The sequence below is a fragment of the Phascolarctos cinereus genome, unplaced genomic scaffold, assembly GCF_003287225.1.
Source record: "Phascolarctos cinereus isolate Bilbo 61053 unplaced genomic scaffold, phaCin_HiC Scaffold_726;HRSCAF=1367, whole genome shotgun sequence".
Classification (NCBI taxonomy): Eukaryota; Metazoa; Chordata; class Mammalia; order Diprotodontia; family Phascolarctidae; genus Phascolarctos; species Phascolarctos cinereus.
The window spans coordinates 3,785,316-3,804,976 of record NW_027556098.1 but is presented as its reverse complement, the minus strand read 5'-3'; the positions used below and the strand labels follow the sequence as shown (position 1 = coordinate 3,804,976).

The 19,661-nt window shown below is 38.1% G+C and overlaps 1 protein-coding gene across 1 annotated transcript in view; it reads left to right on the top strand.

Moving 5' to 3' along the window:
- Window positions 1-415: 415 nt before the first annotated feature.
- Window positions 416-19,661, top strand: part of GRPR (gastrin releasing peptide receptor) — a 46,411-nt gene continuing 27,165 nt past the window's right edge. The window contains exon 1 of the mRNA XM_021007471.2: window positions 416-1,264. Within this exon, the coding sequence (XP_020863130.1) occupies window positions 849-1,264 (416 nt within the window). The 5' untranslated portion in view covers window positions 416-848. The remainder of the gene's footprint in view (window positions 1,265-19,661) is intronic.

The window sequence follows — 19,661 nt, the reverse complement described above, 5'->3', positions numbered from 1 at the left end:
AGAACTTAGAGTGTCTCCCAGATGGTTTCCAGTGCTAAGCTCAGGTAGGCAGTCAACATTTATTGAGTACTGACTGTATGGAAATCATGCTGATTCCATGCTGATCAAGGCTGAAGGTACTGCTGTTACCATAAAGATAAATCAAAAAGGGGATCTGTTTCATTTCTCTCCAAAGAGCTAATGCTTCCCTGGAAAGGGACAGTGGATTGGGCAGTGAAGAAATTGTCCAGTAGGTGGCTGGCATTCTCTAGTCTAGAAGTAGCCCACAGTCCTTTCCAATTGTTCTACTGAGCAGTCTTTCTAGTGAGAGCTGTCACGTGCAGTCTCCTGCCTATAGGATCCGAGGCTTTCCAAGAGCAGTTTCTTTCCCTCACTTTAAACCTGTCTTTTTTAAATACAGGGAGAGACGGAGGAATGAAAGCAGCAGTCAAAAGTTCTGGCATATTGCAATCAGGCAAACTCAGGCTAGTGCCTAGACTGGAATAGCGTACAGAGGAGGTAAACTAACCAGATTGAATTCTGAGCATGTTCTCTGTTTTTTTTTTTTCCTACCCTGGGCTTTCCTCGGATTTTCTTTTTCTTTTTTTTTTCTTTTTTTTTTTTTGACAAACTGACAGATTGATCTGCTTGGTTAGATGAATCTGAAGAACAGAACAGATTCAGGATCAAAAGCCTGGCTGGCATGTCTCAGATGCCATGGTATGTGAGGACTTCTGCCTAATAATATTTTTATTAAAGAAGATAAATTGCCCAGCATAAAACTTAGCCTCTCTTCCATCCAAAGGCTATTACCACAACAATTTCTTCTTCAGAGTATCTAAGAGCACGCTTGAGTGGCACGAATTTAAATGATGGTGCCAAAGGAATGCTTTCTCATGGATTTGGAAGAAGACAACTTCAGTAGTTGCAACATCTCTAACCACAGTGAAAACTTCACTCTGAGGAATGACTGGTTCAACCCAGGATTCCTATATATCATCCCAGTTGTGTATGGGCTCATCATTCTGATAGGACTAGTTGGCAATATTACCCTGATCAAGATCTTTTGCACAGTCAAATCTATGAGAAATGTGCCCAACTTGTTCATCTCCAGCCTGGCTTTGGGAGACTTGCTTCTACTCATCACATGCGCCCCTGTGGATGCCAGCAGGTATTTGGCAGACAGGTGGCTTTTTGGCAGAATTGGTTGTAAACTGATCCCCTTCATCCAGCTCACTTCAGTTGGGGTATCAGTCTTTACACTCACAGCTCTCTCTGCAGACAGGTAAGTGTCCTACTGAAAGCCCAATCTCAGTTTTCGATCATTGTCCTTTTGTTAACTGCCCCCACCCCCGTAATAGCAACTTTCCTGTGTTCATACTAAGTCTTTTGGGAGTCGAGGCTCACTGGCAATTGGGCTGTCTCTTCAGGGTTTACTTCTGAAAGTTCATTGGTAAGAAGTTTCCAGGAGAAAAAGAGTAAGTAATGGGGTGGAAAAGGGGGAGCATCAGGTAAATATACCGTCTTCCAAGGAGACATCAGAAATAGGACTGAGAGAGATGCACATTTAACAGTGGGTTGAACTGATGTATTTCTTCTATGTCATTGCTTTTAACCTCACTCCCCCTCCAAGTTTCTAAGAGAAAACTAATAAAACCTGGCACAGTTTATATTTTAAACAGAATATTCCTTCTTAGAATGTTATTATGATGATATATTATATTAAATATTATATATTATAATAAAATATTATTCTTAAGAAAAGCTACAAAGGAGGAGGTGGCTTGATATCCTTTCTTTTCCAGCATATATTTTCAGACAGAGCTAAGAGCACAAATAAACTAGATTTCTTTGAATTCATTTCTCCTGGACAGCTTGACTTTTTCTCATGGCTAAATTCCAGGGTGAGTTTAGGTGAGTTGAACAGTTTGCACAGTGAGATCTGCTATATGGATATCTGTAGTGAAACTTCACACAAGTTTACGTTTTTGAGAAAGGGATATACAAGTTTGAATTCTGTTTTGCTTTTGTTGTTCAGTTGCATTCTACTCTATGTGACCCCACGGGCTTTGTCCATGGGGTTTTCTTGGCAGAGGTACTGGAGTGATTTCCCACTTCCTTCTCCAGGGTGTTCTATTTCATAGACGAGGAACTGAGGCAAATAAGGGTTAAGTGACTTGCCCGAGGTCACACAGCTAGCAAATGTCTGAGGCCAGATTTGAATGTAGATCTTTCTGACTCTAGGCCCAGTGCACTACCCACCACACCCCCTACCTGTGTCTTGGTAGGAGTGACTAATTTTATCATGTTTGTTGAAGTGCTCCTATGCCCACGGCCTCTGGAATTTAGTCCAGCAAGGTGCATCCTTCTGAGGAAAACTGAAGATGTGAATTTTTTTCCCCACAGGAACTCTATAGGAATTGGTATTCATGCAGCAAATATTTATTGAACACCTAATTAATATAGTTGAGAGAGGTACTTTAAGAAACAGGTTAGGAAACATATATATAGTATACTCAGATTTACTCTTTTTTGAATGGCTTAATGGACTTTGACTAATTAAATATCTGTGGAGAATAGTAACCAGACTTCTCAGAATTTCAAAGTCTGAAATCTTTTTTCTTCAAAATACTATGAGTAGGGCATGGTACCAAATGAAGAAAAATGTTGGTGTGAGGTTTATGGGAAATGCCTTCTAATTTTACCTCCAAATCAAATCTCAATGATTCTGCAGTTACAGAAGTTTGATATACTGAAGAAATAAAAACAACAGGTTAAATAAGAGAGATGGTTCACTTTGTAGATTTCTATCAGAAGGTGCCCTACACGTGGTGCTGGGTTCTAATTTTGTAATCTAATTTGGATCCTAATTTGTTATCTGGCTCTGTGAAGTTTTGTGTAAATGAGAGAGAATGTTGTCTGTCTGGGTAAAGGGATGGACACTGTTACCTGAAATATACTGCTTAATCTAAACAGTAATTTAAAAAAATGATTAAAGAACAGAGGAAAGGAACCAAAGTTGTGACACTTTCCCTTATAGGACAAGGTTTCATTTCTTTGCAATGTAACCACTCCTGTGCACTGTCCTGCTGGGCCTGAATGAGCACAGATGATTTTAAATGTTGAGACCACAGCAGAAAATCTCTTTCAATCCCCCTGCAGAGTTTGTGGTTGAAGGCTGAGGGCCTTCATGAGATGTTAACTACATACAGGGAAAGAAGAGAATTTGCCACCTAGTTGGGAAGGGAATTGGTGCAGCTGCCTTTCTTTTTTTTAAACTCATTCGTTGTTTGCTGAGTAAAACCAAAGGGAAGGGAGAGAATGAGAACAAAACACTGAGCTGATCTCCAGGGTGTCAAACCTTGGCAAACTTTGTCATCGGCAGAAATGAAATCTTCCTTCAAATGTATCTTGGGGTCAAGAAGGAGAAGAAGCCTTAGGTGTATACAGAATGTGGGGTGTGCCTACGTGTGCCAGGACACCCATCTCACCCTCCATGTGTGCCTAAGGAAGAAACTTGGCTCTTGCAGTGTGTAAATGCTTCCCTCTATCTGGAATAGAGGTGGAAACCCCAGTAAGGACAGCTGCTGAGAATATCATTAGCATGGCTATTATGGTAAACAACATGCGGTGAGCTTCAGAGTATACTCTCAAGCTCAGAAACCGACAGAAAAATGTTTTTGTGGTTGTGATTGTTTAGTCGTATCCAGCTCTTCATGACCCCACTTGGGGCTTTCTTGGCAAAGATACTGGGGTGGTTTGCCATTTCCTTCTTCAGCTCATTTTACAGATAAAGAAACTGAGGCAAACAGGGTTAAGTGACTTGCCCAGGGTTACACAGCTGGATTTGAACTCAGATTCTTTTGACTCCTGGCTAGGCAGTCTACCTACTGCACTACCTAGCTGCCTCATAAGGGAGTTAAAGGAGATTATTTACAGAGTACATATTTTAACATTTTATTTCCACCTCATGCAGTTTCTACGTCAGAGATCATCCTTGTTTGCCGCCCTCTCTCTGCTCCTCCAACCTTGAATTCTGTCCCTGGGACTCTGGGCTAATATAGATTATCTCACCTGGAACCAGGCCTCATAGCACATCTCAGCCAGCGACACCACATGTTGCCATCCCTTCTCCTTTTTTAGCTCCCTTGTAAGTATTATCTTCCCTTGTTAGAATGTAAGCTCCTTGAGGGCAGGGACTGTCTTGCTTAGTTGGATTTGTATCCCAGTGCTTGGCACATAGTAAATACTTTATAAGTATTTTTTTTCCATCCAGGTATTTAGTTAATTAACTAGCTACATTTAATGAGCACTTGTTTTTTATATTTTTATATATTTTATTAATTTATTTTGATTTATCAACAATCCCTTCCATAAGCTTTTGAGTTTTAAATTTTTCTTCCCCTTTCTCCCCAAGACAGCACTCAATCTGATATAGGCTATACATATACCTTCCTATTAAACATATTTTCACATTAGTGATGTTATGTTGTAAGGAAGAATTAGAGCCAATGGGAGGAACCACCAGAAAGAGGAAACAAAACAAAACAAGAAAAAAATAGCAAATAGTATACTTCAATCTGCATTCAAACTCCATAGTTCTTTCTCTGGCTGTGGTTAATATTTTCCATCATGAGACCTTTAGAGATGTCTTAGATCCTTGCATTGCTGAGAAGGGCTCAGTCTATCAACCTTACTCATTGCACAATGTGGCTGTCACTGCGTACAACGTTTCCTTGTTCTGCTCACTTCACTCAGCATCAGTCCGTACAAGTCTTTCCAGGCTAGGGTCACACAGCTAGTAATTGTCAAGTGTTTGGTCTGAGGCCTTATTTGAACTCAGGTCCTCCTGACTTCAGGGCCGGTGCTCTATCCACTGCACCACCTAGCTGCCACTTGACGAGCATTTCTCTTTTTTTTTTAATATAAATTTATTTATTTTTAGCTTTCAACGTTCACTCCCACAAGTTTTTGAATTCCAAATTTATACCTCATCTCCCCCCTCCTCCCACCCCAAGATGGCATGCATTCTGAATATCCCTTCCCCTAGTCTGTGCTCTCTTCTATTTCTCCCCCCTTCCCTTATCCCCTTCCCCTTCTATTTTCCTGTAGGGCAGGATAGACTTCTGTACCCCATTTCCTGTGTTTCTTATTTCCCAGTAGCATGCGAAAACATTTTTTTTAAACATATGTTTTTAAAACTTTAGGTTTCAAATTTTCTCTCTTCCTCCCTCCCCACCCACCCTCATTGAAAAGGCAAGCAACTCAATATAAGTTGTACATGTGCAGTTACGCAAAACACATCCATAGTAGACATGTTGTAAAAAACTAACTCTATTTCCCTTAATCCTATCCTGCCCTCCCATTTATTCTATTCTTTCTTTTGACCCTGTCCCTCCTCAGAAGTATTTACTTCTGATTAGTCCCTTTCCCAGTCTGCCCTCCTCTCTATCATCCCCCTGCTCTCTTATCCCCTTCTCCCCCTGTTTTCCTGTAGGGTAAGACAGATTTCCATACCCAATTGAATGTGCTTGTTATTCCCTCCTTAAGCCAAATCCCATGAGAATAAGATTCACTCATTCTCTCTCACCTTCCCCTGTTTCCCCTCCACTGTAAGAGACTTTTCTCTTCTAGTTTTTTTGTGAGATAGTTTACCCCATTCTACCTCTCCCTTTCTTCTTCTCCAAGTATAATCCTCTCTCATCCCTTAATTTTATTCTCCAGATATGACTCCTTAGCCCTGTGCCCTCTATCTATCCATCTACATATACATACATATAATTTTTTTTCCTCCAACTACCCTAATACTGACAAAGGTCTCATGAGTTACAAATATTTTGATGCGCATTTCTTAATGAAGGATGTCACACTCCATCCTTGCCAAAGCCTCAGTGGCTCACAAATACTAGGTGCCTTCTGAATGTGTGTTGAGTCAAATGACTTGTTCACACAACCAGAAAATGGCAGCTCCAGAATTAGAATTTAGGTCTTTAAATTATTTAGCTCGGTGCTTTTCCTATTATTTTGTATTATCTCTACCTCCCAGAATCCCTAGTTTCCTCCAAAGCTACTCAAATGCCATATCCTGCATGAAGTATTTAATCATCGGTTGTTAGCCCCTTCTCCCCTACCCCCACCCACAATAAGCTGGGTTGTATTTATTTATATACACATACACATATGTGAGGGGCAACTAGGTGGCATAGTGGAAAGAGCACTAGGCTTAGAATCAAGAAGACTCATCTTCCTGAGTTCAAATCCAGCCTCAGACACTTACTAGCTGTGTGACCCTGGGCAAGTCATTTAACCCTGTTTGCCTCACTTTCTTCCTCTGTAAAATCAGCTGGAGAAGGAACTGGCAATCCACTCCAGTATCTTTGCCAAGAAAACACTAAATGGTATCATGAAGAGTCAGACATAACTGAAACAATGGAACACCAAAAACACATCTCTGTATATGTGTGTATACATGTAATCTCCGGTTAGAGTGTAAACTCTCTGAGTACAGATACTGTTTTATTTCTGTCTGTGTATGCTCATTGTCTAGCACGATACCTGACACACTGAAGGGCTTCATGCTTGGTGATTAATTGATATATATTTTTTTAGACATCATGTCAATTAGTTATTTTGGATTGTGAATCTTACCAAGGCAAAGAACATAATCCTAGGGAAATAGTTTTAAAGATGAATGGGCTGGCTTGCCAGTAGTCTCCTAATATTTCATATCATTTGGGTTTGCATCATGGGAATGAGATCAACATCCATAAATGAGACTCTAAGCTAGATATATTCATGTAAACTTCAACAAAGTTCAACTTCAGCCAATGTTTAGTTAGTGCCTAATGTTGGAAAAATACTGTGCTAGGTAGTGGGAAAGAAACAAAGATTTTATAAAAGAAAATTTTATAAGATGTAGTTCAAAAAATACTTATTGACTACAATGATCCCGCCTTCAGGAAGCTTACACTCAAATTAGGCATATACGACACAAACATATAAATAGCAATAACAACAATAATATTTATTTAACATTTTAAGTTTTGCTAAGTGTTTTACTTTCATTATCTCCTTTGACCTTCAGAACAGTCCTGTAAGGTAGCTGGTTATTAGTATCCTTATTTTACACTGGAGAAAAACCAGGCTGAGAAAGGTTAGGTGACTAACGTAGGGTCATGCAGGTAGAAAGTATCTGATTAGAATTAGAATTTGAGTCTTCCTGACTCCAAATCTGGCACTCTGCAAAGAGATACTTGAAGACTATGGATGGTGTAAAAGACCCAAAAGGAAAGGGATTGTGGCTACCTAGAAGGATTGGGGAAGGTTTGTTAGAGGAAGATGCACTTAAGTTAGCCTTAAAGGACAATTAGGATCTTAACAGATGGAAATGGAGTAGAAAATATTCTAGGAATATGGAAAAGTGTGAGCAAAGGTATTGAGGCTGGAATACATGGTGCATTGCAGAGGGTAGCAAGTGGTTAAATTATCCTGGAATGTAAAACATGTGAAGGCGAATAGTAGGTGAAAACATGACACAGATTAAGGGGCTTTAGATTGTGAAATGCCTAGAATCCCAAGCTAATTGTTTTGTGGCTATCTTGCATGCACTTTTATGCGTGCATGTTTGTCCTCCTTAATATAATGTAAGTTGTTTAAGTGAAGGGACTGTTCCATTTTTGTCTGTGCCTGGCACACAGTAGGTAGTTAATAAATGCTTATTGTTTGATTAATACTGAATTTTATTTTGTAGGCAGTATGGAGCTATTGAAGGATTAGATTAGATTTATGATTTGTAGATGATTAGATTTTATTATTAGATTTGTATATCAGGATAATTATTCTGGCAGTAGTATAAAAACTAGATTGGAGTGGGGGAACAGATGAAGCAGGAGGCCTGTTTTTTTTAAATATATTTTTTCAATTCAATTTCATCTTTTTTTTCAGTTTCAAATTCTCTCCCTTTCACTCACCCATTAAGAAGGCAAGAAAAACAAAATCCATTACAAATATGTAGAGTCATGTAAAACACATTTCTGCCTTAGTCATATTAAAAAGAAAAGAAAATATTCTTCAATTTGTACTCTGAGCCCATCAGTTTGTTTTGTTTTTTTTTTTTGGAGGTGGATAGCACTTTTCATCATGAGTCTTTTATTATAGAGGGTTACTAAGTCTTTCACAATTGATTATCTTTACAATATCATTGTTACCAGTGTAGATTGTTCTCCTGGTTCTGCTCATTTCACTTTGCATCAGTTCACACAAGTATTCCCAGATTTTTTCTGAAACCATGCCTTTGTCATTTCTTACAACACGGAAGCATCCCACCACAACCATATACCAAAATTTGCTCAGCCATTCCCCAGTTGTTGGGCATCCCCTCAGTTTCCAATTTTTTGCCACCACAGAAAGAGCTTCTATAAGTATTTTTGTACATATGTCTCCTTTTCCTTTTTCTCTGATCTCTTTGGGGTATATACCTAGGAGTGGTATTGTTGGGTCAAAGGGTATGCACAGTTCAAAAGCTTTTTGGGCATAGTTCCATATTGCTTTGCAGAATGCTTGGAATAGTTCATAGCTCCATCAACATTGCATTGTTCTTCCACATTCTCTCCAGAGTTTGTCATTTTCTATTTTTGTCATCTTAGCCAATCTGATTAAAACAATAACAGTTGTTTTAATTTTTATTTCTCTAATTGTTAGTGATTTAGAGCATTTTTTCTAGATAACTGTTGGTTTTGGATTTCTTCCTCTCAGGAAGCCTATTAAGAAGCTATTGTTAATAGTCCAAATAGTGAGGGCCTGAAATAAAGTGGTGGAAGTGATGCTGTAGAGAGGAGAAGACACATGAAAGATTGCAAAAGGCAGAAATGGCAAGGCTCAACAAGCGATTAGATGTGGGAGGTAAGAAAGAAGGAAAGATTGTATACAGCATGAAAGTTGGGAATGTGGGTGACTGCATGGTGCCAGTGACAGAAATAAGAAAGCAAAGATGATGTTAATTAAGTTGGCAGGGAAAAATAATTTCATTTTGGACATGTTAAGTTTAAATTGCTCTTGTGCTATCCAGTTGGGGATGGTAGTTTAAGATGTAGGTCTGAAACTTTGTAGAAAGGCAGAATTAGGAGTCAGCTACATATTGGTAATGGTTGAAGTCATGTTAGTAAATGGGTTCATGAAATTTGGGCAGAAGAAGAGACCAAGAATAGGACCTTGGGAAAAATATCAATATTAATGTAACAGAGGAAAAATGGTTAGAGAGATAGAAAGAGCTCCTGGAGAAGGGTGTCTCAAAATTCAAAAAGGGTATTCAAAACTGCAAAGGAGGTTGTCAAAAGCAATAAAAGAGGCAGAGAGGTCAACCAATCAACAAGCGTTTATGAAGGGCACACTTTGCACGGATACTGTTTAATATCCTAGAGACAAAAATACAAAGAATGAAATAATCCTTACTTTTAAAGAGTTTACTTCTATCATGAGGACTGAAGAAAGACCCTTGAATTGGATGATAAAAGGGTAACTGGTGACCTTTGAGGGAGCAATTTCTTTTTTCTTTTTTTAATTTTGCACTTATGCATAAAAATGAATACTTCCATACAAAAAATGGAATAGGAAAAAGAAGATTGTATAGGAAACAGGCATATCCAATATGCATTCTGCTTTTTTTCAAGTGTATAATGATTTCAACATACTCTTTTCAAAGCTGTCTTGGTTGTGTTTCCTTCTGAATATCCTTCTGCTCTCTTCTATCCATTTTCTTTTAAATGCTTCAGTGACCCTCTTTTCTTGCTTTTTTGGGGGCAATACTATTGCTGGCCCTCTTTTTGTTCCCCAAAACACCCCTCCTTCAATTGAAAAAAAAAACAACTCATAACAAATCAGCACAAACAAAATAAATTCCCTAACGGCCACATCTGGGGCAGCTAAGTGGAGCAATGGTTAGAGCACTGGGCTTGGAATCAGTAAGACTCAACTTCCTGAGTGCAAATCTGGCCTCAGACACTTACTAGCTGTGTGACCCTGGGCAAGTCACTTAGCCTTGTTTGCCTCAGTTTCCTCATCTATAAAATGAGCTGGAGAAGAAAATGGCAAACCATTCCAGTATCTTTTCCAAGAAAACCCCAAATGGGTTCACAAAGCATCAGACACGACTGAAATGATTCAACAGTGGCCACATCCAAAAACCATATGCTTTGTCCTGCACCTTGAATTTATCACTGCTGTGTTAGGAGGTGGTAGCAGGCTTTATCATCAATTCTCTGCAGTTGTCATTGCATTGATCAAAGTTCTTAAGTCTTTGAAAGTTGTTTTTTCTTTAAAACATTGTTGCATAAATTGTTTTCCTGTTTCTGCTTACTTCACTCAACATCTTCCCAGTTTTCTCTGAGACCATCCCTTTAACCATTTGGAGCAATAATTTTGCATTGCATTTATATACTGTAATCTGTTAAGATATTTCCCAGGTGATGGGCACCCACTTAGTTTCCAGTTCTTTGTCACTATAAAAAGAGCAGCTATAAATATTTTGTACATACTCATCCTTTTCCTCTTTATTTGATTTCTTTGGCATATAGGCTTAGTAGCAGCATTGCTTATTTAAGGAGTATATACATAGATTAGCGACTTCTGGAACGTAGTTCTAAAATTCCTTTCCGGAATGGACAAATTCACATTACACATTTGTGCTGCACATATATATGTCCCACAGCTTCTTCTCTCCCCTACTCTCCATGTCCTCATCAACCTTTCATGTTTTCACCATCTATGCACATCTGAAGGGTGAGATATGAAAAGGGTTGTTTTAATTTGCATTTCTCTAATAATGATTTGAAACATTTTTTAATACAGGTATTACTAGCTTTGCTATTTATTTTTTTTCCTTTTGAGAATGGTCTGTTCATTTTCTTTCATTATTTATTTATTGGAGAATCACAGAGAGAGCAGTTTCAATACAGTAATGTAGAGGGCAAACTAATTTCCAAGGACTAAGGTGTGAGTGAGTGATGAGGAGATCATAACAAGCACAAAATATTTTGCAAAAATCTTTCTATGATAAAATTATTTCTGTCAGGGCTGTATGTTCCATCAGGTTGTGCAGAACTGTTCCAGTTGGAACAACATTGAGTACTTGTCAATGCTCCAAGGACATAGTCTATGAATATTGCCCTTAAAAGAGTTAAGGAGGCTTACAAACCTTTTATGTTCACACCCAGACACACACACATGCACACACTTACTCACACAACGTGCTCAGATGCCTGGAGAATCTGGCTTATGATATTTTAAAAACACATAAATAAACTATATTGTTTGTCAGATACATGGTTTCTTTTCAACTTAACTCTCAGGAGTTTAACCAGATGCTTTCTTCTAAATCCGAATTAGAGTCATAAACCTGTATCATAGAAATTGTGGAACATCGTGGAAAGAGCACTGGTTTTAGTCACAGAATTTGGGTTCAAATCTTGTGGGACTTTGGGTACCTCATTCAACCTCTCTTGGCCTCAGTTTCTTTATGTGTAAAATGAGGGGTTGGACTAGATGGCCTTTAAGGTCCCTTCCAGCTCTAAATCTCTAATCCTATTAAGTCTCTTGTTATTCAGCCCTGTCTAATTCATCGTGACCCTATTTGGGGTTTTCTTGGCAAAGACAGTAGAGTGGTTTGCCATTTCTGTCTCCAGCTCATTTTGCAGATGAGGAAACTGAGGCAAATAGGGTTAAGTGACTTGCCCAAGGTCATACAACTAGTAAGTGTCTGAGGCCAGATTTGAACTCAGGTCCTCCTGAGAACAAATTTTGCATTGTATTTATGTACTGCAATCTGTTAAGCCAGCTCATTGGCTGGTGGTTTATCCAATATGCCGCCTAGCACAAATAATGCTTCATTATTCATCTATTCACCTAGAACAAATAATGCTTCATTATTTCCTATGGTATGCAATACATTATTCAACAAAAAGCAAGAACTTGATGAATATTTGTTGATTAATTGATGACTCTGTCAGTTCATGGAAGCATAAAATTCTATCCAGCTTTCTATCCTCATTCATTCATTCAACATATAGCTCTGAATCACTCTCTATGCTTAGTGAACTGTGCTAGATTCTGGGAAAACATGAAATTTAGATGACTCCATCCTGACCTTCTTGGAGCAGCATGGTCAAACAATGATGGGCAGCAATAGCATTTAAAAAAAAAACACAAATGATGAGACAATGGTAATAATAACTGTTTCTCACAGTTGCCTAGGTCCAGAAAAACTTAAAAATAATGGGGGTTTTTTTGCAAATATCACCCTGCCAAATGGTTCAGGCTACATGGAATAAATAGATTTTTAAGTATACAGTTCTGACAGAGAAGATCAAAATCATGTGGGACTTTTGACAAAGTCAAGTAGTGATTTGTATCAGGACCATCTCTTCCTGAACTCCATCAAAAAAGGATGAGATGAGATAATGATAATGGAGAAAGAGAGAGAGAGAGAGAGAGAGAGAGAGAGAGAGAGAGAGAGAGAGAGAGAGAGAGAGAGCATTTATTATTTATTAAGTGGCTACTAAGTACTAGGAATACGAACACAAATGAAAATAAAGATAGTTCCTGTCCTCAAGGAGCTTACATTCTAATGGTTGTGGAGAAGTAATAGTGTGATAATAATAACTCACATTTACGTTGTGCTCTGTGAGTAATTTAACCTGATGGTCACCCTGCTTGACTAGGAGGCTTTAAAAATGATGTTCCCGTCAGTTGTTCATAATTCTGATATCCAGTTGGTGCCCAAGGCTTGTAGACATTTCTAATGGGAAAGGCAGCACAATGGACCATGAGTGTACATAACCAGCAACTATGCCCCTCCCTGCTGTCCCACCAAGTACCTCTAGAAGCCTTGTAGTATTAGTAACAACCTCTCTTCCATCATGCCAATCCCTTACCCCATTAAGACGTGGAGGAAATAAAATGGGTCCTGTCCTTAGAAAAGATCAGGGAACTCAGCTCCAGAACATGAGACAGGGTAAATAGTGTCAAAGGGAAGTTTCAGGGAGGAACAAACACAGCTGCTGAGTTCTGGACATGTAACTGGTAGTGACTTTTAGCATGACTAGGGTTTGGAGGGACCCTCCATAAAATGGTCCCAGTTTACATTTCCAACCTTATTTCCCTCTACTTATCTACATGTATTCTATATATCATCCAGAAAGGTCTACTGAGAGTCTCCTAATCACATTATTCATATTTGTACCTTTTCATATACTACTCCATACCCGAAATACTCTCTCTTTCTTCTCTGCATACACAAATTTTTTGTTGTTGTTCAGTCATATCTGACTCTTCATGACCCCATTTGGGGTTTTCTTGGCAAAGATACTAAAGATTTGTCATTTCCTTCTCTAGTTCATTTTACAGATGAAGAAACTGAGGCAAAGAGGGGCAAGTGACTTGTCCAGGGTCACACAGCTAGTAAGTGTCTGAGGCCAGATTTTAACTGAGGTCTTCTTCACTCCAGGCCCAGCATTCTATGTACTGTGCCACCTAGCTGATCATGATCCTTACTTAGCCTTAAAGGCCCAGGTCACTTCACTCCTTTTGTGGAGACCTCAGTAATTTTCCCCTTTCTAAATTCAAGTATTTCTTCCCAGAAGGATCCATTATTTGACCATCAAACATATACTACCTTGGGGAATAACTTCTATTATTATCATTTTATTATATCATTATTTAATTTTTTTCATATTTTTAAGGCTTTGTATACTTATTTCTCAACAAAACTGTTGCTGCTTGAGGGCAGGGATCACAACTTGTGCTACAGTGCCTAGTGTGTTCATTTATTCATTCATTCAACAAAAATTATTAATTAAATACCTACTATAATCTGGTCTTTCCCCAGGCCTCAGTTGCCTCCATTGTCTGAGACAACACCCATTCAATGGCTAAGGGCTAGTTTTCTTGACTTTTTTATTGTCACTGGACTCTGGAGCAGAGTAGTAAGCTGACAACTTTAGGCAGCTCAGCCTCACTTAAATCCAATTCACTGGCAAGTCAAGACATCACCCTTGTGGTGTCATCGGTCCTCTTTGAGAAGGACAAGCAACAACAAATTATATCTGGGCCCTGTGCTAGCATTGAAGGAGAAAATTCACATTTACTTAGTTCTTTAAGGTTCAAAAATATTTTCCTCATACATAGTCACATTATTTAGGAAAAAAAGGAAAATGGAAGGAGTCCTTTTACAGGTATGGCTATGGAAGGAATTCTTAACTGCACAGAATAGAGATGATCCTAAAAAATAAAGTAGTCTGATTGCATAAAGTTAATATTTATTTACCTACTAGTCAATAAATACTTATTTACCTACTAGATTCCAAGCACTGTGCTAAACACTGGGAATACAAAGAAAGGCAAAAAACAGTCCCTGCCCTCATGGAGCACACAGCCTAATAAGGGAGACAACAAACAAATATGTACAAAGAAGCTATATAGGATAAATAGTGAATAATTAAGAAAAGGAAGGCACTAGAATTAAGAGGAGTTGAAAAAGGTTTCCTCTAGAAGATGGGATTTTTATCTGGGACTTAAAGGAAGCCAGGGAAACCAGTAGGCAGAGATGAGGAAAAAGAGCTTCCCAGACTTGGGGGATAATCTGAGAAGATGCCTGGAGCAGAGTCAGCCTACCAATGAGAGCCTCAGAGTCAGGAAAGCTTGACTTTCAAGTCCATCTCTGAAACACGTTGACCAGTCACTTAATTTCTAGGCAACTGTCTAAGCTTATGAGTTACTGAATTATGTTGATAAAGGGAAGTCTACCCATTAGTGAGGTCACAGATCCAAAACTTCCTCCTTCCACTTATCCCCCAAAATGAGTTTTGAGCCTTGTTAAATACATCCTTTTCCCTACTCTTACTAGGCTTCCTACACACACACACACACACACACACACACACACACACACACACACACACACACACACACACTTTTTTTTTAACCTAGAGGAACCTTATTTATCCATGAGTTTCAATGAAAAACAAATTGGATCTAAATCCAGTTAGATTTCAATTCTAATCTCAACATTGATACCCTCCAGTGATATGACCCTGAGTATATCTCAACCTCTCTGAGTCTCAGTTTTATCTGTGAAATGAGATCATAGTATTTGCGCAATTGACCTTAAAGTGTTATATAGAAAAGGTTTTATAAATCTTAAAAGTGAGTTGCTTTTATTCTTAGGCTGTTAGCTTTTCCCTTCTCAAATGAAGAAGAGGAAAGATGGTGCTATAATGTATAAAAAGTTTGAGAGACATAATTTTGGTAATTAATCATTTTATTAATTATGGCTAGCAAATAATTAATAAAAGGCTGATCATTTGGCCATTTCTTATGACCAAAGACAGATCATGGTGGTCTATTGATGCTTATATGCCCTTGGAAGAGTGGATGCTCCCTACAGATGGCAATCAAATCTGGTTGGTTAATAATCAATGAGAAAAATGAATATTATAATGAGAGGTGGACTATTCTAATGAGGGGCTGGGAGGTATGACTTTGATTATATCACTCTTACTCCCAGACCACCACCCCCAGTCCCTCCTCCCAGCAATCTAGACAAAGGATCTATACCTCCCTCATACCCTCCTTGCCCCCCAAGCCTGAGTAGAACACAATAGGCTTCCCCAGTTGGGTAGGATCTGAACAAGATTGAGAATGTTAAATCCAATCTCATTATCAGCCCTATTCTTCAGGGGCTTATTTAACCTAGTAGAGAATGAGAATATAGGAAGGGAAAAAATCCTGGATCTCTCCAATAGTTACTAATTATCTCAGTGCTATTGAATCAATTAATTAACAAGTACTTATTATGTGCCTACTCGATGGCAGACACCATGCTGGGCACTACATCATACCATGCTCTGTCATGGAAAAAGCCTATTCCAGCCTTGGTGGTCTTGATTTCTTCTTTCCAAGATTTCCCTTTTCAAGATATTGAGTGCATATTTTATAGAATCTCATGTGACCAATTAGTGATTACTCCTGCCAATTTACATGATTGTGGGTAAAACATGAAAATTTCATGGTAGCATCTGAATTGTGGAACATTTACTATAGCACGTGCCAAAAGAACTCAACCCCTTCAAGGGCTTTTAAGAACTACACACTTGCCTCCACATCCATCACACACCAACTGGGATTGTAAGCTCTCTTGATAGTATTTATATTAGGAACAGTGCTTGAGTTGAGAAAGAGTTTATTCTCTTTCCCTTTTATAACTTGTTTTGATCTGTAATGATTAATGATATCAACATTTACAACTACCTGGTAGGGTTGCAAGGCATTGTACTGTAGTGAAAGAAGCATTACTTGTGAAAGTCAGAGGATCTGCCTTCCTATACCAGCTTTGCTATTGTTGGCCTGTGTGACCCTGGACAAGTCATTTAACTCCTTTAGGCCTCAGTTTTCTCACCTGAAAAAATAAGAGATTGGGCTAAATGATTTATAAGGTCCCTTCCAGCTTGAAATCCTATGATCCAATTATATTTGTCATGTAAGTCTATGAAGACTGCCTATTTCCTCCTAGACACTGTGCCTGTGATTTTATTAGAGGCCTCCAAATGAATGTGGTGCCGTGGTACTTAGATGTCTTGCAGGCATGGATAATTGATGGAGGGCACATGACTTTATAAAAATGGAGAGATCACTGAGGGTCCAAGGTAGAAGTGAGATGAGCTGTTAGGCTTTGAAGGATGAATAAGATCTGAATGAGTCCATATGGCACTGATTAAAATCTAGAGAGCTATGCTCAAATCTCACCCCAGTCACTACAAACTGCCTCAGTTTCCTCATCTATAAAATAGAAATGGTATTACTTTCACTGCTTCCCTTGTGGGGTTATTGTGAAGAAAGCCCTCTATAAAACTTGAAGGAATATACAAATATAAGCAGTTATTATTATTATTGTTTCTCTATGAAGATAAGTTTACTAAAATAACAGCATATATTGTCTATTCACAATGAGAGAAGAGAGAGTCAAATAAAGTGTGATCAGGGCCCTTGCTCAATTCTTGCAATCTGATAGTAAGAATGAAAAGTAAGCTCACATCATGCATTCTAAATCAGGTATATTTCAATTCCTCAAAAAGCTTCTCTATATAGAAATACATAGGTATGTATTTATACCTATGTATTTATATATACATACGTATGTCATAGGTCTAGTTAAGGTTCTGCAAGAAATTTTCTATTAGTGACCCTACTATTAAATATGAATTTTGCATGTATTGAAAATACTGTGTGTATTTTTTCATCAGAAATAAACTTAATTTCCTCTGTTGCTCCATAATTTCCTTGACAAAACATTATCCCTTGGATTTTCCATAGTCTCATACCATCCAGTCCAGAATTTTATCTATCTCTTGGGATAGAAAGATCTCAATCTTTTTGTAATTCTTTGGGCAGCTTGTGAAATGCTAATATAACACACTGTGGTTTATAAAGGTTTTTATTCACTATAATGCCATGACAAGCATTATTATGCCTATTTTATAGAGCAAGAAGCTTAGGCTCAAGTGAGACCAAATGACCAAAGTAAGTGTGAGAGCTGGGACTTGAAATTTTCTGATCTAAAGCCTGTGTTCTTTATAATACAGCTAGGTTCCAATGAGGGTCAATAATGAAAGGATCACATGCATTTGAATTCATACTACGTGAAGTTATAATTATATAAAATATGGTTATTCAGTCCATTGCAATGGAAATATGCCTTTTGACTTCCAATAATGCAGCCATTTCAGGGGGATTCATTATTTGCACCAATGGGGACCTAGCTATATACCATGCAACCTCTTCATTTGATTCATTGTTCTAACTTAAAGAGTTATAAAGTGTAAGGAAAGAGTGAATCCTCTCAGGCTAAAAAAATTTTTATTTCATCTGGAGTAGATGTCCCTGACAGAGAACAGTAATAGTGAAGGTGCCTAATCTGAGACCATTGATAGTGTCTAAATCAAAAGCAGTTGACTGGGTAGGGCAGTTTAAAAGATGGCAAAAAATCTAGCTGCTTCAACTGATCACTCTTTCTTAAAGGGTCTGGTACATTAAGCCTTAGGCTGAGTTTGACTGAGACTAATCAGTCTGAGTTAGTTCCCCAGACTAAGTAAGGATCATGCTTCTTCACCTTGCACCCTAGCTTCACAATTACTGATCAAGACTGTGAGACAATTCAAAGTACCCACCCCTTTATTACTCAAGTAAGTTCACCTTGAGAATGCCTGACTCCCAGGTGGCACCATTAAATAAAACAAGGAACAAGACATAAAAGAAATATAGCCTGCGGGTACATATTTGGCACTTCCACCTTAAATTTAACTCATCATATGTTACTTAATAAAAGCCTTCACATGCACTTTGTGGCGATAAAAACCTTGAGCCTACTCTATAGATTCCAGAAGCATGACATACTACTAGAAGCTTTTCAGATTTCTCCCATTATAGCTGTCAAAAGCTAGAAGGAACATTAGAAACCATCTAGTCTAAACCCATCATTTTATAGAGGAAGAAACTTAGGTCTTAGGGGTATTAAGTGACTTGTCCACGGTCACACAGTGTCAAAGATAGGACTTGAAATCAGGTCTTCTGATTCCAAAGACAGTACATTTCTCTACTATACCATATTGTTTGTAAAATAGGAAGAAGAACTATTTTTCTCTAAATGTTCCTTTTCTCTGGGTGGTGACTATGACTGCAGTAAGCCCCTAAACCTTAAATACACTGGAGAAAAAGAGGGGGAGTTAAACACATGGTCTATTTTTAAGACGTGATGGTCTTATTCCATTCGATAGCAAGTTTACTCTGGCAAAAATACTGTACTTCACTTTTTCCCTTCTCCTTCCACAACTATATCTGTATAGATTAACTAAAGTTTATATTTTTAATGCTTCCATCCCACCCCCAGCTCCTTCCTTCCTTTTCCCCAAGTCCACACCTGCCACTACTTAACTTTGTTTTAAAGATTTCGTGTGATCTTTTAATGGGGTCAGATTTTTTCCCTCTTAAACATTTTAAAACAACTTAAAAATAACAGAACAGTTTGTTTAAGCAAAAATCTAAGAGTGATTTATTTATAATATCATGTAAAAGTAAGATAGATGAAAACTTTTTTTAATAAAATGTTACCCTGAATATAATTAGTGACGTCAAGGCTGCTCAGAGTTGAAATTCACTGCTTATGCTGTCAAATAGATAAAATTTGAAGTTTAAAATACAAATTCAGTTTTTGAGTAGACTTTAGGATTGTGGTTAGGAACAAGTAGGATGCCTTTGTGGGACACTAAGGAGAAAAATTTTAAATTATAAAAATATTAATTATTAATTTTTTGTTTACTTGTTGGTGCATGGAGATCAGTATGTAAAGCTCTTATAGAAAGAGACCTGAGAGCCGTGGGGCTAGAGTCAAATTTAGAAGTGTGCTCTTCTAGGAGAGGACACTGGGTATTGGATGATAAGCTTAAGAGATGGAAGAGACCTGGATGATTACACTACTCCAGCCCTCTCATTTTGCAGATGAGGAAACTGAGGCCCCAAAATGTTAAGTGAGTTGTCCAAGTCTAAGCCACTAGTAAGAGCAAGATTCAGACTCAGATCCTCTGATTGCAAATTCAGTGTTTTCTAGTGCCACTATACCAAACTTACTAAACTGGGTT